The sequence below is a fragment of the Nasonia vitripennis genome, chromosome 3, assembly GCF_009193385.2.
Source record: "Nasonia vitripennis strain AsymCx chromosome 3, Nvit_psr_1.1, whole genome shotgun sequence".
In the NCBI taxonomy this organism is placed as follows: Eukaryota; Metazoa; Arthropoda; class Insecta; order Hymenoptera; family Pteromalidae; genus Nasonia; species Nasonia vitripennis.
This window is the reverse complement of record NC_045759.1, coordinates 17,486,924-17,512,363: the sequence shown is the minus strand read 5'-3', so window position 1 is coordinate 17,512,363 and position 25,440 is coordinate 17,486,924. Positions and strand designations below refer to the sequence as shown.

At 41.0% G+C, this 25,440-nt stretch overlaps 2 protein-coding genes across 6 annotated transcripts; one reads left to right on the top strand and one right to left on the bottom strand.

Moving 5' to 3' along the window:
* Window positions 1-619: 619 nt before the first annotated feature.
* Window positions 620-15,731, top strand: LOC100678506 (tumor necrosis factor receptor superfamily member 14). Its single transcript, XM_003424375.5, has 2 exons — window positions 620-984; window positions 12,708-15,731. The coding sequence occupies exons 1-2, from the start codon at window positions 919-921 to the stop codon at window positions 13,176-13,178; spliced, it is 537 nt and encodes a 178-aa protein (XP_003424423.1). The 5' UTR covers window positions 620-918; the 3' UTR covers window positions 13,179-15,731.
* Window positions 15,732-17,746: 2,015 nt separating this feature from the next.
* Ap2a2 (adaptor-related protein complex 2, alpha 2 subunit) lies at window positions 17,747-25,257 on the bottom strand. Of its 5 annotated transcripts, none has more exons than XM_031927180.2 (14): window positions 24,159-24,226; window positions 23,241-23,331; window positions 22,488-22,699; window positions 22,219-22,412; window positions 21,890-22,121; window positions 21,713-21,821; window positions 20,987-21,630; window positions 20,763-20,894; window positions 20,481-20,678; window positions 19,990-20,324; window positions 19,635-19,903; window positions 19,407-19,551; window positions 19,123-19,330; window positions 17,747-19,037 (listed from the first exon to the last, which is right to left on the bottom strand). In XM_031927180.2, exons 2-14 carry the CDS (start codon window positions 23,302-23,304, stop codon window positions 18,960-18,962), a joined length of 2,820 nt encoding a protein of 939 aa, XP_031783040.1. In that variant the 5' UTR covers window positions 23,305-23,331; window positions 24,159-24,226; the 3' UTR covers window positions 17,747-18,959. The 5 variants fall into 5 exon arrangements, with proteins under 5 accessions (XP_031783040.1, XP_031783042.1, XP_031783039.1 ...); XM_031927182.2 differs by lacking the exon at window positions 24,159-24,226 and adding an exon at window positions 24,795-25,257 and having other exon boundaries at window positions 17,773-19,037; XM_031927179.2 differs by lacking the exon at window positions 24,159-24,226 and adding an exon at window positions 24,812-25,257 and having other exon boundaries at window positions 17,773-19,037.
* Window positions 25,258-25,440: the final 183 nt, after the last annotated feature.

Below are 25,440 nucleotides of genomic sequence, written 5' to 3'. Positions count from 1 at the left end.
CTAATAGGAAAGTTTTTACATCATCCTCTCGCAGCTCTCGCTCTATCTTTCGAGGACATCTATCTATATCTGCAATAGTCGCGTATAACTCTCTCTTCTCCCTTTTCTCCTCGAGTTTTTACGGGATATCGATAAGCCATAAACCCCTATCTTCGCTCGCACAATAAGTTGCCGAAGTAACTCGTCCCCGGTATCTTTTTCAATTACAAGCGATTCAACTGCGCTTCTTCACAAACAAGCCCCGAAAGACCATCCGCAGCAACGAGCTGTACTATGAACTTTTGATTGATTTTCCACCGCTGCCGTCATCCGGTCCGCAACAAATTCGATCTCTTCGGGCGCTCGCGAGCTACCGTAATTATTTTCCCCGTTAATCAAGACCCCCAACTGCAATTGCGTGCGGCCAGAGCAAACACGATCTTGTTCGCGAGCGAGCGATTTTTGATCATTTGCCATATTTTCCTAATTACACGCGAAAAATACCCTCGTATTTTCGAAAGCCATAGTCGACGAGAGCTGGATAGCTTCTACTTCGGAGCAGCGCGAAAGGGTGGGGGATTGCGAGGGAAGGAGAGAGAAAGAGCAGGAGCCGTGTGCTGGTATACAAGCCACGTGACGCTGGGATAACCGCGTGGCTGCATCAGGCGCCAGCTGTGCGCGCGGTCTAGTCATTCGAGGCGAAACCGCCGACAGTAGCGGTGGTGTGCTCTGCAGCTCACTCTCTCTCCCTCTTTCTGGCGAACTTTGCAGTCAGTCGCTCGGTTGCTCGGACTGCGCTCGGTTCTTTGGCTGTTGGGCGGATTTTTTTCAAAGTCCAGTGTGCCGCGAAAGGTATTTTACTCCGAAGAGCGAGTCCTGGGCTTTTTTTGAAGTTTCATCGACGCGCCAGTGATATAGGCTGCTCGGATTACTCTCGACATGGCGATCGGCAGGATAAGTGCGCTTCTCATCCTCGTGGTCTTTGCTGCGGTCTGTCTCGTACAGGTGAGCTTGCGCAGAGTTTTTTTATGCTTTTTTGTGTGATTCGATAAAATTTTCGGAAACTTGCTGTCAATTTTTCGTCTTACACATTGCTTCGTTGATGTGTGTGTGGGTATAACAGAACTGTACATATATAGAATAGAACATCATCCACTATGAATTCACGCTTCGCTCATGCCATAAATAATAATAGTCGCACAGCGCTTGTCAGGATATCAAACATTTATCAGAGAGAAAGAGAATAGCTTTTTATACACGCTGACCCCAATCCGATTTTCCAACGTTCGATCCCCACGGATATAAAAATCCATATCAAATCCTCGACAGATCTCTCAATACGTACATCGTCCGCGAAATAAAGTTAATCTAAAACAAAGATTGACCTCTGGCCTATTTCTAACAAAGCTCCCATACGTACATAGTATACATACCGAAAGCGCGACACCAGCATCACAAAGTATCGCTTCATCGAGCGACACAATGCGAAGCGTCGGTCGAGCAAACGGAGGAAAAAAAACACGACGCGGAGAAAAGTAAATTATCGAGGCTTTTAAACGGTTCGCATTGTGTGCTTCGCTGCCGCCGAGAGCGTAAAAATATACGCAATTCCGTGATTGTCGCGCGAGCGAAGGGAATCGAAAACGAGTCATGAAGCGGAACTGTGCAGGCTGAAACTTTTTCTATTCTCTCTGCGATTGAATGCGTTTTCTCTCCGCGCTCGGCAAGAGTAGCAAGTAAAAAACAATTAACGCGAGGGTCTCGCGTGTGTTTCACTGAATTCTTGCGGTATTCAGCGGGGGAAGAGTTCGTTAATCCGTTTAGTTCCCGATCTGTCCGGGGAATCGAATGGAATGAAATAAGCGAGCGTTTCTTTCGGCTCTGTGTTACTGGAAAATCAAGGTAACACTGCGCTTGATCGAAGGGGATATTTTAAAATTATGACGGAAAACCAATCGCCAACGGCGGAGTATTGAGAGCCGATATGTTAAATATTGCGATTCTCGGTATATGAGCGGCGCTGAGCACCTGATTTGCATATCGGAATGAAGAGCCGTATAATTAATAGAATCACTTTATTCCCACGGGTGTGTAATTCACGATTATCGAATTTTCGTTACTGTCCGTACTGACCAGGCTCATGTAACACTGATTTTGATACTTGATTCTCGTTCAGTATTACATCGCGCGAGTTTGTGATTGTCATTGAACGAACGGCCACTACAATGATGTAGCGAATAGCTTTAACGCGAAAAGCCAGGAATTATCGTTCATCACAGGAATCACGACACTGATATAGAGAAAACTCGAGACGCGCAATATAACGCAATTATAGCTCTATATGAAATCGCGGCGGCGGATTCAAATTAGATTCTCTCCAATCCGAAAGAAAACAGATGGAAGCCGATTCCCAGCCGAAAGAAAAGCGTCATCTTTCCTCGGGCAACTTTTCTCCTCTCATCTGCTATTACTCGAGTAATATCCCGAAACTTTTTTCCTCCGCGTCAAGCGAGCGCTAAACGCGCATTCATCGCCGAACGGATGGGAATAAATTGAAAAGAAAAGAGACAAAGGAGCTGCGACGGCCGTTAAAATTATAATACTCCATTTGCAGCGGCGCTGGTGGCAGCGTATTTTCCCATCATAATACCTGCGACGCCGCCGACGTCTGCTTAATAAAACGGAAACGCGTCGGCACTTATAAAGCATGAAAACGAAGTCGAGGGAAAAATGTGGAGCATAAAACGTTCGCGGGAGAGGAAGTCGTTCTCCTCCCCCTACAGTTATTCTACTCGACTTTCTGCTGCGCGAGGGTGAACAGGCTGTACACAACACGTAATACGGCGCGAAGGGAGATATCTCAGTTTGCAGCCTTGGACGAGGGAGAGCCAAGGTGTCGAGTGCGAGATGCTTTTAAATGGGCAGCTTAATCGCGCCTTCTGCTCTCTCGGCGAAGGGCTTAGTTACAGGGCCGGTGAGTTTTTAGTCGGAATATGTAATGCGTTTTGTTATATACGAAATGCAGGCCGTTTGCTTGTAGTCGTTCGAAGCGAAAATATGTACATAGTAGTTTGATTACGAAAGCTCGTTTCTCACTGGTCGAAAGTTGCACGATAGGTCGAGTTATTAGATTCGGAAAAGTGCGGATATGCTATGGACTTCTTCTTTTATTACTACGTCCGACAATCTTGTTTTATTCTCGATATTATTTTTGGTGTATTTTCGGCAAACAAAAGCACACAGCTCTTTTTCGAAGCTTTTCATATACGAAGGCGAATCGTAAATTCTGACGCAAGTATATACATGCAGAAGCAAAAATTGCCTTCGCGACTCTTGGATTTCACGTGCATAGGTCGAGCTCTAGCAGAATGACGTCTCGAATTTAATATGCCTTTTCAGATTTTTATACAAAGGGTATTACGAATATATATTTGAGAGTATATTCCATGAAATTGCAAGTTCTCAGTGCACATAATATCGCAGTCCCGCGATCGATAGTTTTCAGCATTGCAAAATACCTCGAAAATAAAATTCGATACCTGTACATGCAAAAAATGTTCACGTCTCGGTCAACCACAACGCTCGAATACATATAAGCAGCTTCGATTGACGAAAGCCGAGCAAAACCTCGCCGAAATTTCCAAAAGCTTGCGAGCTTTAAACGCAGCTCTCCCAATGATCATCCGCATAAAATGTAGCAAAGCTGCTTTTCGGTTGATACTCCCGCAGTGCAAGCATCATCGAGTTCCGAAGCGCAGATTTGTATAAACATTAAATCCCTTTCGAGGCTTCCCACGTATAACGAATAAAAGCGGTTCGCGCGCACGTAAACTCCCGCAAACTCCGACGAACTCGCGATATGCCGACAAAGCTCTCACCTCGTGTGTACACCTACATAGAGCTTGCGGGAAATGGCGAAATGTTATTAGAAGCGCGCGAGGGTAAGCAGCTTTTGTAAAAATATATCCTCGCTTCTCGGAAAAGCGAAGTCTCTGTATAGCATTATGTGGCGAATTGCGCGGGTTTCGAAAGTTTGAATAAATGCGCGCGCTCGTTTTGAGATTAAACGGAGTGACTGGTAGTGAGATGGGAAAGCAATGCGGAGCGGAGTAGATTTGCCGAAAATTTGATTCGCTCGTGCGTTTTCGATACATTTTTCATTCTTTCATTTTTCAAGCTAGCTCTCGTTTCCAATCACTGGGAAATTAGCCGTGCATTATTCAATCGAAGGTAAAAAACGAAAACTCGGTGCGCGGAATTGTTACGCGCGTTAAATATTGAAACGGTCAAGGTGAGCTTGCGGCCCCCGGGGAATGCAACGTCCATTAACTCAATATGAAATCTCAATTTTCATATGGAACGATTACGACCAATTTTCTAAACTATTGTCGGCAGCACAATGAGGGTGCATAGCTGTATTTCCAAAAATTTCCCCGGTAATCGAATCGATCCATACAAATTTTCAATGCTATACAACGGCTTCTAGAGAGCTCGCGTCAATTACCCAAACCGCGAGCATTCATTCCGTTAATAAAAATCAATTTGCCTCGCGGTAGCATCATACATTAGTGAACCTAAAAACACGTGCGAACAAACACATACCATCGAGAGCCACATTACTCACACGCCATCGCGAAACGAGCTCCCGCACACATAACTCTGGGGCAAAGTGTAAATCAGCAAGTCGAAAACCGCGGGAAAAATAGCCTCATGAATTCTCCAATAGGTTTACCACACGGTGCGGTACACCAGGAACTGGCCATTAGCCGGCAGTTTTTACACTATGCTTGCGCCTCGCGCGCGTTACACATTCGGTTGACCGAGACGCGGGCCACACTGCACCAGCGAGCTCTGCTCATTAGCATCGCGCGGCCCGCAATGGGAGTTGGGCTCTCGCGCACAGAATCGCGTTTAACGTTGCGGCCTCGACTAGAGCCAAAAACTCGCACAAAAGGCTCGAGTTCTCTCTCTCTCTCTCTCTCTCTCTCTCTCTCTCTCTCTCTCTCTCTCTCTCTCGCCGCGGTATGGCTTTGTTTAACGCCGCGTATTAATGGATTCCCTCTGTTCCCAGGGAGATGTATATCTCGTTTCTTTTGTAAAGTCAGCGCGTCTTTCGTCGTATGATCCGCCATCGTCATCTGGGCGCGTTAACGACGCGCGTGTTTACTTACACTTATACGTGGGGGATTTTTAAAGTTAATGAGTCCGCGAAAGAGGAGCCTCGTTAGCGCCCTTCTCGAATTCCCGCGCATATAGCCATACATCCTTTCTTTGAGTCGTCCTTTCGATCGCGTTCGCGTAGCCCGAGATCCTTCAATTTGCGACTCCGCTGATGATTAGGCGGATGTCGCTTTTCCCGCGAGATAGGCGATTCTCGGGACGAGCGATTCGATATTAAAAGGGATTTTCTCCTTTATCGTAGGAATTCGAACGACGCAAATGGAGCTTTAGCTCGTTATTGTTTGAAAAAACACGCATATCCGGAGTATACATATTATACAACGCAAACACATTTTCGCTCAGTCCGAAGAGGCGGCTGTTTTATTCAAAAATATATACAGCCGTGGAAAGCTCGCGCAGGCCAGAAGGTAAATAAATAAAGCTCGAATAACTTATTTCGACTTTCCTCCCTAGATTTATACGCTCGAAGGAGCGAAACGCGTCTGAGAGCTCATACACACTATAACTGGAGAGAAGAACTTTTATTATATACGTACACATATATCTCCGACGAGACATAAACAGATGTATGCACTTCGCCTCCGAAGTTGCTGTATTAATAATTTGCTCAAGAAAGAGAGAGCCGGCTCGAGTGTCGGTTGTTTATATTATTCAAACGCTTCTCTCCCCTCGTTTTTCCCAGTAGAAGTAGCGTATCCGCGACGTGTTCTAGAAGGGAGTAAAGTTCGGCGCAACTGTGCGCTCGAAAAACAAGACTATCCGCCGGAAAAATGATATCGCAAAAGAGAGATGTTCATCGTTAGCAAATTACACATGCGACCAGCTGGCAAGTTTTCTGCTGGGCTTCCGTTTTTTTTTCGCCGCGAGGGGAGAAAACGCACCCCGCGTGTGTGCCCTCTTTTAACTCCTTTATTTTTTGTTTGTTTGCTCTATTTATCTATGATACTCGCGGCGATTGATTCTAATTCGACGGGGCTGAAAATTGCAGTTTAATTGGTATGTCGTGAGCTTGTTACGACTCTTTTTATGGTTGTTTTCAGGTGAAACGTTTCGAGCTGCCGAGACGGTGATATGAAAGTTTTACGAGCTATCGATCGCCGTTGACTGCAGGTGACTGTAAAATAAAAAACTTTTCGTAAATAAAGCTCAGTACGTGTTACAACTTTTAGTTCGATCGAATATAACGCGCGCTATTTTTTTCGTCCCGCGCTTGCCGAGTAAATTTTCGTGCGAACCAGTTTTCCAGCGCGGTTATAGCTCCGGAACTGCCCGACTGCATACGAAAGGTTAAATCAAATGCAATATGTATGAGTCCCTCTCGGAAATGAATTTACAATAAAGTGGAGCGAAATGCAGCACATTTTACATAGTAATCCCATCCGAAAAAGCCGTATTTTTCGAGCTGAAACAACCCTGGTAGAAAATTAACGAGTGAAAACCGTTAAAAAGTTAAGTTTAGTTGACCATTATTATCAAATTTGAATGTAAAAAAATAAAGCAAAATATTGCTAATATTTTAGTGGTGCGTGTCTATTATACCAACACAGAATGTTGTTAAGTTAAAAATTGTTTTTTCCTTTTTTTCTTGCATTAAAACGTTTGCATGTTTTATTACAAATATTTGGATTTTTCACGATTGCAAGATATTTTTCTATAATTTCTGGATTGTAACAGTCATTTGACAAATTTCAAGCAAATGTTCTGTTTTATCTTGAGTTAATGTGTATATCTGTGCATTTATAATGTTTAAACTCTTATTTATTTAAATTGTTAACCACAACTTAGCTAAGTGGCCCAAAACTTAGCTTATTAACCGTTAACGCTTCTACCAGGGAAGCGTCGTTTATTTCACCTAAGCGGGATCGTTCTAAGTATAAATTTATTTTTAACCCCAAGCGCGCATTCCGAACATTTTTTTTTGTATAACCCAACTTCATTTTCGTGCGCGCAGCTTTGCTCGTAATATCAAACAAGTTCTACAAAGAAAAGGGGTCCCTTAGATTTTTAAATTACTCGTTCTTTTCAGAACCCGCGCTGCACACGGTTGTATATACTTAGCACACGCACATTCACGTGTACGAAAAAAAACGCGTCGAGCGCGAATTGCGTGTGCCCTAGCACCTCTCCGAGCAACGGAGAGCATTAGAGAGAGAGAGAGAGAGAGAGAGTCAAAGAAAATGAAAAACAAGCTAAACTCGCTCTCAGAGAAGCCGTGCGTTTCTCGTGACAATTAAGCGAAAAATTCTCCGTTTTTTGCCTAAGAGCTTAATATATTACACTACGTAAAAAAGCTCATACAGTAGACGGACAAAGGGGGAACGAGAGTAGGGGCCGAAAGGGAAAAGACACTATTTCCGAACTAGAAATATACTCGCCGAAGTATATAGTAGGAGAGGTTTATTGGATGCGTTCGTGCGGCGATATTGCAGCGCTCGCACAGCTCTCTTACTCGTCCTTCCTGTAAAAGGCAAATTGACTCGCTGATCTGTGAATGTGCCTCGTAACTCTCCATACGTTCCGCCGAATAACTTAAAGTTCTCGCGCGGAGTTTGCGCATAATATTTCCGTTTGAGAAACAAAGTCCACAGCCTTTACGAGAAGCGCGCGCGGTAAAATTCAATTTGATATCTCGCGCTCGCGAGCATAAGCGCAAGGATTTGTTCGACTGCCTCACTTTTACAGACGCGCGCAGTTTTCTGTTTTCGCTAAAACAGCCGTTGTTGCTGCGAGCACTAGGTCAAGGAATTAACTCGTCGGTGGATCTTATAAAACTCGAAGCAGCACAGCGCGCGATTCGCATTAAAGCCGAAGTCGAAAGGGCGAAATTATACGCGAAGCTGTTGTAAAGATAGTTCGCAAAGCTTATAATACACTCGTGGAGGAACTGCGAGCGAAGCTGCTCCCTCGGACAGCCTAGAGAGTATATATAAAATAGCCTCCGATATAAATAATATAATATCAAAGCGTATAATACGTCGTAGCATTTTGAAATTCCGCGAGTGCGCTTTGCGTATTATATTATTCTCTCCCGAGGGCGAGAGCGGCTTTGTTTTACAAAAGTCTGCAGTTTCGCTGAATTCGGGATTTCGGGCGGCGCGCGGGAGAGGATAATAAGTTTGCAGCCCCGTCGCTCACGACTTTGACTCACTCGGCTGTGCGTGATGGAATGACTTATGAAATTCCTTACGTACCGTCGTATTATACGGAGAGAGAGAGAGAGAGAGAGAGAGAGAGAGAGAGAGAGAGAGAGAGAGAGAGAGAGAGAGAGAGCGAGAGGAAGCGAGCTTTGAACTCCACTGTGTATAAGGAAGGAATGCAGTGTGGCTGTGACTTCTCGCTACATAATTGTGTTCCCATCAGCCCCTGAAGAGTTGACTCGTAGTTGCGACTGATGCGGTTATAGGGATGTTTTAAATACTTGGCATAAACTTCGCGAAACTGTATGTAGGCTAAGTGATTTATTTTATTGGGTGATGCTATTGGAAAAATAGAGCGTCGCCGCGAGCGACGTTTATGTGTATATAGGAAAGAAAATTCTTCATATTTTATCTCTCGGTTTTCCCAGCGCACTGTATATTTCACGGCGCAGACGACGAACCTTCGATTTTCGCGCCGCGTGAAAAAGGTCGCTCTCGCGGGCTTTGCCGTCAAATCGACGGCTGGTGCATCCTTACGAGGTCGAGCAACCCTTCGGGCGTCGCGTTACCCGTCTAATTAACTGCGACGTGTTCAGCCGCATCAGCGTCGAGCTGCTTGATAACGCGATACTCTATAATAAAAGCTCGCGTCGTTTTTCGTTCCATCGTCACATGCCTATATAGTACGGTTAATTTTTTCGTTTATCGAAGCGCGAGTACACAGTTCTGCAAATTCAGATATTCCCGGCGCATCATACGTTTCAGTGGCACACGTCTGACGGATTTTTTACGCGTCGGAAACAGCGATTCGTGCGTTCGACTTGCATCTGCACAGGTATGCATTCGAATTGAGGAATCTCGCTGATCGGCCAGCTTATACACATTCCATTCCAATTTCATTTTTCTCCGAACCCTCGCACTCGTTCAAACATACACACGTATCATACCTGTACAGTTATATATTATCCTCCGAAATTTTTCAATCCTCGAACGGCCCGTACTGCGAACAAAAAGCAAATCTCAATTTTCCGCGAATTACTTTTAAACCTCGAAAGAGCGCTACACACGGCTCTCTTTTTCTTTCTCGATCTCCGTTCGCAAATATAATACGATGCTCTCCGTTCCATTTCCTCTATATAGTATAAAGGATATACGTACACCGAAGGGAGATAGAGAATGGGAGAGAGAAAGAGAAAGAGTAAATCTTCTCTTCGTTCTCTCTCTCTCTCTCTCTCTCTCTCTCTCTCTCTCGCTCTCTCTCTCTCTCTCACTCGTGTAACGAAGACACAAAGGAAGGAGCGCAGCGCGAACATACTGCGAGAGCTGCGTGCGAAATAATGACTATTGACCGAGGATGAAATTCGCCCAACTGTCGAGCGAAAGTACGGCCGCGGGAGAAAGAGCCGCAGACGAGGAGAGCGGGCTAATACGACTTTATGAAAGAGCGAATAGCGTCCAGTGTTCGAAGTCGACTTATAGGAGCTCGGGTAACTTGTATTATGCAGCTTTTGAAATGATGATTGTTTTTTTAAGAGCGACGAGCTTGTACGTGTGCGAGTAGACACCGGAATATTATAGGGTTCTAAACTGGATGTACGTAGACGGCTCGCGTTTCGAAAACGTGCTATGGTTGCAGGCTCTGTTATTAAAATTTCCTGTTCTCGTTTACATCGAAAGAGCTATAGCGTCGGCTTTTCGAGATTAAAAACGACGAGCGCAAAGAAAAAAAATGAAAATCCCTCTCTTGATGAAACTTTGGAAAATTCATCGAAACTTTCTCCAAACACACATACACACGCGCGAAACTCGGAGAAAAGGCCGACTAATTAATATACTCGAAAAGAGGCTCTTATACCAGCGTGTGCTGCGGCCGAACCTTCGCGCGAACCGCACAAGGGAATATAATTCAGCGCCGGCTGCGCGGGCAAGGTGATACACACCTATTGGGCTATAGATATAACACACACATCCATCGGAAAAGGAAGAGAAGAGAAAACGAGAGCTGTATGCCGCCGGCTGCTGATGGCGTTTTGGGTCTGATGCGCGCGCGGCACGTGCCAGCTGCTCTTCTCTCTTTCTCTCAGCTGGTGCGCGCTTCTGTGTGTATATGTGCCTGTATACGTATATCGTATACACCTAACAAAGGTGAGCGCGGTTTTTCTCTGTATACACACCGCGAGGATCTGGCATCGCTCCGCGGCGTGCGGTTGCAGCGTTTTTACTCGATTTTTCTCCTGGTGGATCGAAGCGCGTATACCCGGAAGCCATTTCGCTGATTGACCCAACGAGAGTAATGAAATTTGTCCGATTCTGCACAGAAGATGCCTGTGTGTGTGTGTGTACGCAGGTATATGTACAAATGGGAAAATGTTCGAAAGTCGTGGATATAACAAGCGCGGCGGGGATTGATGAAATTCGAGTCTCAATTATTGGGAGAAATATTGATGAGTAGCGTTTCGCGGGCTGTAGTTCGGATTTTTTGGTGGAAATGCGTAACTCGGATAGATTGTACGCGATAGTTTCTTGTTTACACGGAAAAAGTTTGTTTCCGCGCGAGTTTGAAAAACAAATGTTCGTATAGTTTATTGCTCTTGGTGAAAAGTGTACTCTCGATGTTTAAAAACGTTTATAACGAATTTCGCAGGCGCTACACTGCGCTATAACTTTATCGTGATTTTTATATCCGTCATCCATTAATTTTTCATTTCCCGACTGATTCCAGTCAGTAACTTCATTAGCAGCGTGGAATATAATTTTCCAGCGAAATGTGTTTCGCTGCTCCATTTTACCCAATCCATGAATGTTATAAATGTGTATAAAATTATTTAACGGATGAGATATTTCAATCGACCACTGCGCGTCGCATTGATATTCCTTTTAACGCGCGACTTCGTTTAAAAAAGATCGCGCGTCCATATCAATTATATAATACAGGGGTAGAATATGAAAATGCTTTCAAAAACGCATTAAATCATCAATTTATACGCAGAAAATCAAGTGTTTTTAAAACTTGATAGAATCAATCGCAGAGAGCGAAACCGACTATAAGAGTATATTATATACAGACAGTTGGAACGTACATATATAACTATATGTAGTTTTGCCGGATATCGATGAAAATTTCAAAACGTATAAGGACCTACATTCACCGCTCGACACACTGGCACGAGTCTTAAAATAAAACGTTGAACTCTTGATCTCACACAGATCCGATCCTGGAGAATTGCCCTGGATATGCTATACATATATTTTCGAAACACACACGTAAAATGAATTGAACTTCCCTCATTAATGACACTTTACCAAGGGCTGAATCTGAATAACCCAATCCATTATAAATATTCGAATATGTTCTGCGTTTCAAATTTTTTCACGAGAAAAATCCATAGAACACGTATACGACATCACTTATTTATACCGGCTTCGAACTAATGCATGAGACTATTCCGAGCAGCCAGTGGAGCGTTATATTGAATTCGCAATAAATAATAATAATCCGTGCATGCAGTTATTTTTAAAATATATGAAGACAAGGTCAGACTTCTTCGATATAGCTCCTATACACTCCGTGTCTTTTCATCCGTCCTGAGTATCTACGTATATCAAACATATCCGCGCGTAATATAATCGTTACGTAAACTCCGAAACACATAGTTTCACCCTATAATATATATTTCCACTGATGCGGCGTATTACCTTCGGGCATAACACGCGAATCACTCTGTACAATAATAATAATAATACGCCCGAACGGCTGCAGCCGTTGCCGCCGGCTGCGCGAGAAGGAATACCGCTGTATATGTGTATATGTATGGAAGCGCAAGGTGCGTATACTACATCAGGCTCGTGCACAAGTCAGCTGGCCTTCGCCGTTTGGAAGAGGCACCTGTTCGCCGGCGAAACTCGCGCGCGTTCGCTCGTATAAGCGCTCGCGTATGTGCCGTGGGCCCTTTTGAATTATTTTAAGGGGGATCGTTTTTCGATTCCCCATTCCGAGAAGCCGACGCCAAAGGGGATGTTGTTGTGTATATGTGTATACATTTATATACGCACGTGGGAGGAGAAACGCAGATATCATAGTGTAGGTATATACGGGCAATTAATGTTTCGCCGTAGCCGGATGTGTGCGAAGAGAGCTGGGAAGTGTGAGGGACTCGTTTCCGAGTGCGTTCGTTGAAAATATTTGCAATGTATATGCATTGACGAGGGGAGTTGAATTCTTGAACACTTTCGAAGCTATAAGCTGGTGCAATTATAATCGCGATGTAATGCGCACCGGCAAAGTGCATCTCTAATACCAATCGATTTACCCATACTGAAGCGCTTCAATGCATCATTTTCCGAGAATTTATCGAATCGTATAGCAAAATTTATCTTCAAAATAAATAATCTCGTTATTTTCTCTTCCAGAAGAGCGAAGCTCGAGCCCACCTGCGCCACCATCGCGGCGACTCTCACTGCTCGCGCTGCGGCCCAGGCTGGGGTATGGTGGAGCGTTGCGGCCGAGGTCGGGACACCGTGTGCGCCGAGTGTCAACCTGGCACCTACTCTCCCCATCACGGCACACAGCCCTGTTGGATCTGCTCTCGCTGTGGACCAGGACTGTACGAGGCTCGTCGCTGCAGCGCCTCGACCGACACCGTCTGCGACTCCTGCCACAGACGCGCTCCCGACAACCCGGACTACCTGCGCAAGTGCGGCCAGGAGCCCAGTGTGTTCCTGGCTCCCGAAGATGCTCGAAGCACCGGAGAACAGAGCGACCTGGTTAACGAGGATCCGGTCGCCGATAGCGAGGAGAGGGAACGAGTTCTCTGGCAGGACGCTCAGGCGCAGATGGGCGACGACGAGGCGCAGAATAACGACGTTCGGCTCCAGGACTGAAGCGCTGAGATGATACTGAATTATTATTATTATTACCGGCGAGCTTATTGAGAGCATCGTTGTAAGAAGTGTATATATGATATGTTTCTTGGGTGTGTATTATATACTCCGTCGCTGATGGTACAGAGCGGCGTACGTTCTGTTCGTTCTTTTTGTTTGGAGATCGGATATGCCGAAATATTATATGAGAGACTTTCTTCCATATTCTTATGTGCCCGACGATACGCTTACGACTTGGAATTGTTTCTTATGGTAATGTTCTCTTGCTCTGAAATAAATAAAAATAAAATAAAAACTACGTACTAGTCAACCCAACAGAAGAAAGAGCGATGACAAATGTAAAGAGAGAAGAAAACAAGGTATGATGGAAGCAGATTTCAGTGAGAAAAAGACTTCATCGTGTGAACGGCAATGTACATAGTCGTTTTTATTGAAACGATCAATCATACAGTATTGTATAGACTCGTCGTCGTCGTCGTCGCTGCGGAGAAATGAGAGCTACAGACCGCAAGCGTGCAATGACGCAATATCTCGTTACACACATGTGCGCGCGCGCGTCTGTAAATCTATATCGTATAATAATATGTATAATATAATTTCAACTCTATATGTATACGTGTGGGCATTTATCCCTTTGACTTTTGTTCTTCCTCGCGCGGAGCCGACCAACCAGAGTCGAGTTATTTATGTGTCTGCGGAGGAACCGTATAATTGCTGGCCGCGTGGACCCAGCTCCTCCGATACTCAGACTCGTTGACCTTTTTATCATGTTTATTAAGTATTTCTTTTTTATTTTCGTCATTTATTTCACGATTGTACGGCTCCGCGCGCGTCGACGCAGTATAATATAAAGGGCCAAACAATGTGTGAGCGATTCTCTAACGGGTTTAAAGAACCTCTATTATCACGCCGCTCGAAAAATCAAACCAATTGTACAGAGAAATAACGTCGTTATTTATGTATCTCTTAAGTAATTTATCTATATGCATGTATATTTTTATATATTCTATATTCTATATATTTTTTCATAACTCATACACATACTTCTGTAATACCCAAAGATCATCGTCATCACTTACGTGTTATCCTATATCATAATGTCTGTGTATTCGCGAGATGATTTTAGTTTTACGTTCACTGACTCTATAATATGTCTGATGCAACCATACGGTCACACAACGTCTACGTTTGCAAAAATCGTTCAAAGTTATTTTTAAGAAACTTTTGTATCGGGACAAGCCAGTGTATAAGCAACGCATAACGTCTCTGTTTAATAAATGTCTTCTTCGATTTCGGAATAATTTTTCAATGTATTATAAAAATGAAAATTAGCGAAGCGTACGTTAGGTAAACGATGTATTCAAGAGCCAATAAACTGAACAAAAAAATTAAAATTCGTCAACGTCGAATTGATTTTTACATCCTAAACCCTAGCTAGCTTTTTCAAAGTCACTGCGCAAGTGGCAATCTGCGTTAAGTTAATGGACGATGTATCTGTATGGATTTCACTGTTAATTCGGAGAAATGGACGCGAAATATACGAAACAACCTTTTAACTAGTGCGAAACCAACGTGAATGGCCTATATTACGTTATAAATCCGATCAACTCTGATATACTCAACGCACAAATCATATTAATAAATAAAGTTTCGTCGTGGTTCAACATTTTCACAAACTACCGATTATTCATACTTATTATTGTTCTTTTAATTTGCAGTAATAATAGAGAACTGCGGTAAAACGGAAATTGCGAATTTCGCGAAATCCATGAGTGCGATTGACATATAGATCACGAAGTTCATCAGTGCAGACTAAAGACGTTCGAACATAAATCCATGGCGAACGAATACGTGAGCTACGTATTGAATTTTCTTCGTGTTTTCTATATATTTTTAAGAATAATTCAGTTTCGCTTAGACGAAGATTGACCTAAACCGATGTTCGAGACAATGTATTTATAGCATATAGACGTTTCTTATTGTAGAGAGTCAATTGCTTTAGATTTTGACATTCCTTGACTCGAACCAATATCGAAAGATTCGGCTTTAAAGGATATTTGACACGTGGTTCGAAAAATCAGGTCAAATTATTTTTACAGTCGTATGGAAACTAAGTGCACGTCAGCTACGCTCAAGTGATGTCGGTAACTGAAACAATTATCTTTCGCAGTCCTCGCTCTTTCGCATAGGTATACACACGTATATAGAGAATCAAGCTTTATATAGACGTTTCAAATCACGCACAACAATGCAGTTGACATTGTGTAGAGACAGCTGAAGAGAAGAGCGCACAGATAGACAGAGAATTGCAAAGACGTGTACAATAATAGCGCTTTGAAAAATATAGCGAGTTATATAGTCTTATTATGTCGTATATAGGTTTTAAACTTTCATGTTCTTCATATACATAATGATTCATTCAGCGCGGTATTACTATATATAATGAGTGTAACGTGTAAATGCAACTCACACAAAACTCGTTCTATTATTGTGTATATAATCCGATTTAACATGCCATGATACATGACATTAAAGAGCCCGTGTGAATATGAACTCCTATTGTCGTTATTGATCTCATTCCTCATAATAGTCGTCTTCGCCGCTCAGAGTGGAAATCAATTACTCATATATGTTTCACAGAAAATATTCGAAAAAGACATCCAAAAATTTCGTCAAAATAAATCGTAATACAAAATTTGATCTTTTATAATAAACATTCTGTTTGACACCGGGTACATCCACGTTACAGACCTGAGCATTAATTGAAAATGCGCATTTTATGGACCCCATGAGTTTTCTGTACTCATAACAGTTTTTATCGTGTTTTTTTTCTTCTTATTTTTTTGTCATCATGCAATTTTATGACATCTAGACTTGTTATGAACGATCATATTTATAGATCTATACGTTATACTAATCCGATTTGTACAATGAAAAGATATTTTAAGGACTCGAGAATCAATTAAAACAGACATTATATTCACTGGCAATTATATTAATTCTATTGAAATTCATCGTTCAAAGTAAATGTGCATCAAAGAGCATTCTTTCGCCGAAGCAATGAGCAAATGCTACTAAAGTTCTCATTACGGTTGGAATATTTCAAGGATTCTCACGAGCATTTTGCTTTTCATTTAAACACTACTTACGCAGAAAATTATATCGAATTACGTTTATCATCTTTAGTGATTTTTTATAAAGTTATTTTGCCTATATACGATCGAAAAAGTAACAAGTAATATGTTTTTAGCTATAGTCTGGCTGAGCAACAATTATTTTATCATTATACAAATACTTATGACTGCTTTCGTTTTTTACACCACTAAAAATATTGAAAGATTTTTGTTTCTAAAACAGCTATAAATAAAAGTGATTGCTCGCATTAGAAATATAAACGCAACAATGTTTGTACGATATGGTTATATTGTATTTTTTTTTTTAATAATATAAATCAATAGCGTGTCTTACAAACGTATACATGTACACTGAGCAATAAATGATACAAAATAACGACAGTCGACATAATAATGCGAAGAAAAGAGTAGGGACGCGAGCAAACGAAAAATTATTCCGCTGACTGCAAAAGTTCCTCATTTTTATATATTTATGTCATGTTTCCAAAAGGCAACATAGCAAGTTACGAGATAAACTACTCCGAGAATGATTATTATAAACTTTTTACAAATTAAACAAGTTCTTCATAATATTTTACAAATAAAATAAGGTATAGAAAACATTATATACATTTACTTGACTCAAAATTAATTCAATAAATTGCTATCTATCGAGGATCAAACTTCCTCCAATATATTCGATTAAAAATAGAAAGAAAATTAGCTTGATTTTTAATGTAACTCGTTTATAAAAACTGCAGCATTAAGAAATATCATGACATAAATAAGCAAAAAGATTTACTCGCGACATAACGAGTCTCGCATCATTCGATGCGCCGTTCTACCAGAGAGCCTGAAACAAGCTAAGTGGCGAGGAACGATCATTCGAGTTTAAACTAATATGTACCCACATTACGACGAAGGGGAAAGAAGAATGACAGATAGAGACGGAGAAAAGGAGAGATGACAGATAGAAAGAGCTGTAATAACGTCTACATTACCCAGGATAAACTCCGCGGCGCATGATTTAACAATATTCGTTTGTATATTTATATATATTTTTTATATATATAATATGTATATGTGGACATACATTTTTTATGTATGTACGTGTGTGTGTGTGTGTATATATATAAATATAAATATAAATATATATATATATATATATATATATATATATATATATATATATATATATATATATATTTATACGTCGGTTATACATCTTTAATTACAGCGCTTCATCCACGCGACTCGACTATCTCTTTTAATTCTTTGTACAGGCTTCGGCTTTCTATCAGCTCCGCGTATCCATTTTAGATGATTCGTAATGCGCAACTTTAATTTTAAAATGTCTAGTTCTACAAATTCATTATACTGATATTTTTCAAATCTCCTGCAATAGCCGATTTTTCTAGAAATATTAGAAACATAATTGAGCCAAATCTTTTATGCTACGAGTCAATATAGTTTATCAATGAAGTTCTACAAATTTATATAACATCAAAAAGTTTGCCTCAAATTTCTTGTAATGCGATTTTGAAATTTTGACTGAGCTCTTCAAATCATTGCCAATAGTCGTCCTATTTTATCCTTGACTACATATACATACTTAAACTGAGATTCATTCGACAACAGTTGGCGCGACGAATAACTCAATAAACCTAATGAATACTACGACAGAAAAAGGGAAGAAAAATTGGCAATTGGCAGGATAACCTTTATTACATGTTTTACGTTAGAAATGAAGGATGGACCGACAACGAAAAAATAAAATGGGAAACAGAGTATTGGACAGACAGCAACTTACTTTGCTAACATTAACGTTACATAAGGAAAATGTACATCTCAGAATCGACACCACGAGGCCAGCATAATCGACCGGATAACTGTTATTTCTCCACACAAAAGGTAGGCATTAAAAAAATGACACAAAATCAACAACGAACAAGCGCTTATTTACAATTGAAACAAAAAAAAATTGATTTTACATGTTTTCTACTCCCGGTATTCCTATTTTCATACATCGTTTGCTTGATTTCCCGCATCTTTGCCTCACGCTTTGTTCTTTCAATGCTTCAATTCATCAATAGCATGATAATAAAAATAATATAACTATATGCCAATTTAAATCTAACATACATTCTCGACAAGTACGATATTTTAAAGTCTTATTCTTCCAAGTTCCTCTTGAGAAAAATCGCAAAAGTAACAGTTAAAAAATGAGGTAAGAAGAGCTAATTAAATTAACCATAAACTGACCTCATCGACACCATGTTTCACGTAATTACGGACATAATACTGTCCACTAATCGGTCGATCTATCTTGCTTGACAATCGCAAGTTAATCTCATCTTTGACTCCATTTTGACGCAAAACGTTGTCTTCCTTAACTTTGTTCTACGCGGTAACAAATGGTTCTCACATAATTAACCTACACACGAGAAGGCTCTCTTTTCATTAAATAGTGCAACTGGCTCAAAGCTTGGGACAACACGTAGTTTCTTTTTTCGTTTTTTCTCCGATTAACAATATTTAAATAACGTCCTCGTTGCACTTTTATAGGGTAATGCTTCATATTTACTACAGCCTTCGATAAATTACTCGAAGACCATTCTGCATCGTGTAAAAAATAAGTTAGGGCTGACGGGTACGCCTGCAAGGCCGATTAAAATTGGTCCACGAGCAGGTCGCAGATTTCTATAGACATTGATTCCTTGCTTGATCTTACTGTTAACCGGAACATCTAAATAATAAATTACGAATACATTGAATAATTGTCACTGCATACATATGATAGAATTTCAAATCAGATTGTCTCTCGCATTTACCTGAGCTTGTTTGTTTGGTTCTAGACGTAATAAACAGCCGACCTGTTGCGCTCTCATATGTACGATTCCAGCACAAACGAAATTGTCAGGATTAGGATCGATACCATCTAGAAGTTGCATACCAAAGCCTTGCAACTTTGTGCGAACTTGAGCCAAGTCCATAGGTGTTTGCGCTTTAAATATCTTTTGCGATCGTTGTTGATTTACTCTAATGAAAATATAGGCGTTTAATGTTGCAACCAGTGTAAGACGTATAATTAATTAAATAAATAGTTTTGATTTACCCTCCCAGATTTTTCCACCTGGCAAAAAAAGATTCTCCATTCATTTCCGTTGGCTCAAAGAACTTATTTATCGTTAATGGTAACTTCATCGTTATCTTCTGAGGTATGTTGTTATACATAAATGATATTATCATGCTAGGGGCGTCTAAAATCGTATGGTTATTATTTTATTAAGAATGTTAAAAAAAGAAAAACTATATTCTTAAATTACTGTATCTCGATTATTACCGTTATAGTCGTCAATGCATTCAGCATTGATTAGTTGCTGAATTTGAGCACCAGCTTCCAGTACGGTATCTACGGGTTTAACTTGTACAGCTAATTTTACTTGATTTTCATCTGACCAGGATAACTGTGGCTGGAAATTAAGTAGTACTTGCTGGGTTTTGTTTCCATAAAATAATCCAATGCGACCAAGATTCTGACGAAACTCCGATTTCACACCAATTTGGATCAGATCATTTTCAAAAAGTACACCGTTGTTTTTGCAAACAAACCTATAAATTATACAAGAAATCGTTGATTTTCCGTCAATTTACTTTCTATAAGTCATGGAAAATTTACAACAATTAATTGTACTTACTTTTTCGCATTATAAGTTGCCTGAGTTCCATTAGCAGTGCCTTTGTTTGGCATATTGTAAATATCTCCCAAAACATCAAATAATACACCTGTATTGCCTGTAGGTTGAGAAGAAGGTGGTGTTGACAGACCTAACAAATCGGCAGAAGAATTGTTGACGGCTGAGGCAGCGACAGTTGCTGACGTTGTTTCAGTGTGATGGTTAGTATTTGGTGCTGGGCTTTTACTTTCTCGAATTTCATTTTCAGGCACGCGACCTGGTTTCTTTTTCTTTAATACTGCCAATATGGAAGATTCTCTTTCTGGGAATGCCGGCATTTCTTCGAGAACTGTTGCCTATGGAAAAAAATAAGCTCATATTATTTCGTCCTTCACATTACGATAAAATAACAAAAAAAACAAGTAATTATTGCTGACAGACAATAATTGCATTGTTTAAATTGTGTTGAGTTAGATGTACTACTTTTGTAAAAAAAACTCTAAATAACTTACTAAAACATCAGTAGATGCAATGATACTAAGCTGTAAGTATTCGGAAGCTCTTTGCTGAAGCTCAGCATCTGCGCTACGTAAATTACTATCTTGTCTAAAGACATCCTGTATCTGACTTCTAATTTCAGGGAAGAGATTGACAAATTTGATGTACGTTGATAAAAGTAATGCTCGAGTCATGGGAGAACACAAATGATACTGCAAAAAGAATTAATAACATTTTAATGAATTTTGTGATTTTTAGAATATATTAACTATTGTAATTTATAAAAATGAGTATACTTTGGAATGTAATAACTGGAACTGCACTGAAGGTGATGATCGTTGGTCACCGGCAATCAAATTACCGAATTCTCCTAAAATGTAACCACCTACTTTGACCATGTTTTCATGACATGCTGGTGCTTGTAGTGCCTAAAAAATTAAATGATTGAATTTTACGTCATGTTTTAACAAAAAACCGCATTAAATAACGCTGAAACTATTTCTAATATATTTTAATATACCTCAAATACAGTTTTTGCTGCATAACCTTGAACATCATCTCTGTTGATCACAATTTGAATGACCCGATACCAAACCTCTTCTGACACGTAGTCACCGGCTATCCTGATAAGATTGAGAATGACATCGACATACCAAGTATAGTCTGTCGCGTATTTCTCGGCCAATATAGCAACTTTCAACACCATCTCTTCTCTAATTGAATAATCGGCTGTTTCGAGGTAGTTCAACATCTCCTGAACGATCTCTTCAGCGTTACTCTTGTCGCACATAGCGTATAGTAAATCGACAGCCTGCTGCCTTACAGAGACGTCCTTCTCCATCTTCATGGAGAGAATCACGACTTCCTGGTGTTTCTTAACTGCTTCGTGAGAGAATTCCGATGTCGCGAGATGGCACATTGACTCGAGAGCTAGGTAACGTAGATTTGTCTCGCGATTGGAAAGGAATTGGCCGAGCTGGTTGCAAGCGCGTACTAGCAAGTTTGGCTCGCTGTCGTTGTGGATGATCAAGCTGATAGCTTCAAAGAGAACAGCGTTCTTCGCATTGGAGTGCTGAACTTTCTTTGACTTTGGTGGCTCTTGAGTTTTGTTAAGTATTGTCTCTAAACACTCGTTTAATCTTCCTCTTACACCCGGCTCTTCAGCTACATTTAAAAGAAAAGAAGACAATCAGTTGAGTAATTTTAGCAATTTGATTTCATACGATAAAAAATGTGCCATAAATACTTGGTGGAGTGTAGTTTTGTAGGAGTCTTAATAATTTAACAGACAGCCAAGGGGCAGGAACAAAGTAATACGTGTAGTCTTGAAGATCTGTGTAACTTGATGTAACAATCTGGAATTAAAAATAATTATTAGAAGTGTCTTTACTATTCAAAAATAGTGCTCAGTTTTTATTCTTACCCTACTAAGGCGTGACACAGCAAGAGCAACGCATCCTTTATATTCATCAGGGTTTCTCTTCACGAGTGCATCAATTAGCGATGCTGCTGCAGTTACAACCCCTAAATGTTGATCATTTAATAGATGAACGATACGTGAAGTCCACTCTCCATCAGTAACAACGTCGGGTGCTGTTCGTAAAAGTCGCAAAAGGCACAAGGCAGCACTTTGTTTTACGACATCCATAGTATCTCTACATAAATAAATGATATTGATTAAAATCAAGCATATAATCGCGCAAAATTGAATTTTTACGTTTAAGAAAACGAAAATGAAAAATGATTATTTACCCTGACACTAGAAGTTTTGGAATTTCTTTCCCAAAGGCTTCAGCCATATCTTTGCTTCCAATATTGGCAATACATTGTAAGGCTAGATTAACATGAATTGGATTACGAGATCCAAGGTCATTTTTTATACTCTGTATTATTAATTTAATTAAATCGCTATTTGTGTTAACTAAGACTGATATGAAAAGATATCCCTGTAAAAATTAAATTTTTTAACATTTCATTGATATTAACTTATATAATATTATGAACTTTAAAAAAGCACATACAATTTGCTTTTCTGAATACTTATTTGATGAGAGCAGATTAACTGCCTCCATATGTCCAAAATCAATGTCATGACCAAGCAGAAAAATAAAGAGCAGCTTGCAGACATACTTTTTCTTCTGATATCCATCAAGTGTTTTGTCACCTTTGAATTTACTTCTAATATTTGCTAACTCCTTGTTTATCCTTTTTATTTCTGCCTCTTTGCTTTTACCTGTAGGGTAACAGACAGAAGTTTTAAATATCCATAACTTAATATATAACACATCTTTATTTTCTCAGTGGCAGAATGCCACTTGGCCTAATGACAGACTGATCATATGCATTGACACTTATATTTTTCTTCTCCAATATCTATATTTTCTATTGAATCAGAAAAGAAATCGTTTGAAAAATAATTTTTGCAAAAAAGTTTGCATACTAAAACTAAAAGATTCTAAAGAGCAGTATTGAAAATTTTTCATTGATTTGATATTGTGTTGACATTATAATGCTGCTGCTGAAAAAAAGGCCTGCTTTATCAGTAAGATGATAGGCCCCTATCAAAACTCCGCCCCCAATTCCCATGCTCTGCATGTTAAATCTCATAATAAACTACTTTACTTGGGTAGTCCCAGTGACACATTTTTATCTGTTACCATTAACAAGGATGCACATGAAAATTTCACAGATATTTATCAATTGACCAATAAAATCAGAGAAAGTGCATGCATCCATGCAGTCTTATGATTTTTATTAAATAAACATCAACTTACAGTTTCTGATATCTGAGATGAAGACTGCAAGGCCGCGCATGCCATCTCCTCGAACAGCCGGCATGTTTATTCCTTATTGATATGACAGTACCTAATACATAAATTTAGAAAATTTTAACTGACCTGCATAATCACCAGGATTATATTTGGAAGCATAAAAATAAGTATTGTGCAAGGAAGGAAAAATTGGTAGCTCAAAGTACTCGAAATCAATTTATCAAACAAGATTAAGCAACTACACTCTGGTCACGATCGTATAAACACGTCATCTTCTCATGTCTGCAGACATAATGAGAACCTTTATTATTCCATCGAACGTCTCTCATTCTTTTTCTTCTCCCCTACACATACACTCACACTTTTTTCCTCTACAATGAATGCCAACCACTTATACTTGGGAGTATTGAAGTACACATACATGCTACTTCTGCTTTTTATAACACAGATATTGTTGCACAGCATTTAATCGTTAAGTCCTATTGATGTTGCTGCTGGATGAGCGAGTACATATGCTCATTTAAATGGAGTTGTGATGTACAAATTACAGTAACTAAATCAAATACTAACAATACAAATTTCCAATGAATTATTGGTAAAATAAATCTTCCGCAAGTATTGAATTAATCGTTGAGCCTAAATGTAGCATGAAGCAGCTATCTATCAGTGTTCAAAATCAAATGTAAATTTGGGAAATTCCCAAAGTATAGATGATGACTAATTCAAAACATAATAAACCATGCTCCAAAATCTCATGTACCCACACAAGTACACTCAGAAGTTTCAGGGAACAACATGTATCGCCCATTGAATCACACAGTTGAACACACAACGAAACAAAAGGGTTGGATTGCAGTTGCACAAGTGTTGTGTCAAAAGGAGTCAGGTTGAATGTTATTCCAAGTTCAAAGGAGTACTCGCCAGTAGCTAATAAACGCGCGTACGTGCGTCTCCCCGTGAACGATGGAGTCGGAGTAAGTATATCGAAAGAAAGGTGGCCGTAAGCCGCTTTTTTGACAGACAGTGTCAAGCAGGTCATCGACTGGGACGTGGGGGAGAGAGCATTAGGCGAAAGAAGAAGAGGAGCCAGCAGCTCGATACGAGTAGGAGAGAGGAGAGAGACGTGGTATAGCTCATGAATGAGAGCGAGAAGGATAGAGCGTGCACTTACTCTTTCTCTCTCTCTCTCTCTCTCTCTCTCGTATATACCGTACATCCGTTGCACAGCGACACGCACAGATAAGTAGAGAGAGAAAGAGAGACAACGAAAGGATGAAAGGAAAGAGACTTCCTCGCAAAGAGCTCGGGCTGCACTTGCAGCAGCAATGTCGGGGGCCGGGTGACTTTTCTCTCTCTCTCTCTCTCTCTCTTACTCCCTCTACCTCTCTCTCTCGCTCGCTCTCTCAAGAGGGCCGATCGGAACTATCGACCAGGCAGCAGCAGCCGAGTGACGGGGCGCAAGAGAGAGACGGAGAGATATAGAGCTTCGAAGACGCGCGGCGCAGGTGGATCATAGGCACGTAAGGTGGTTGCCGAAGGGGGCGTAAAAAAACTTACGTTGCAAGCACACATACACACACGGAGTCCTGCGGATGACGGGCCGAGCTCGGGTCGGTGGTTCCGGAGCAATAGGAGTCTTTCTCTCTCTCTCTCTCTCTCTGCGCGCGCGGCTGTCGTCCGGTATCGCGCCGGTGATGGGAGCCTCGTTGGGTTGACCGCTACTCTGCGGCTCCTACGAACACGGGGGGGGCCACTAGCTCGGCTGCACTTTCTATATAGCTGGGCTATATACTCGCACTGCTCTGCTCTGCTGCGGCTCGAGAGGTACACCTAGTCGCGGACCGCTGCGGGACTCTCCGTGCCTGTCGCCATTTGCACAACCGCCGGACTGTCGTTCTCGCTCTTTGCTGCTACTAACACTGCTATGTGCACTGTATAGTGTATCGTCTGTATCTCTCTTTCTCTCTCTCTCACTTTAGCTCGACCGACCGCTAGTCACTCTCGGCGAGGCGCGACGGTAGCATGCAATCGTGGCGATATCGCTCCGCGCCCCCCGGCTGATGCGCAGGCGCGAGACATAGGTGCGCCCGCGGTTCTTTCAATTGCGTTATAAGGTCAATGCGCGCCTTTGGCTTGTCTGTTTTGATACTTTCGCTAAGCAGACGCCCCGAGCGAGATAAGGATTGGGATTAATAAGTAAGCA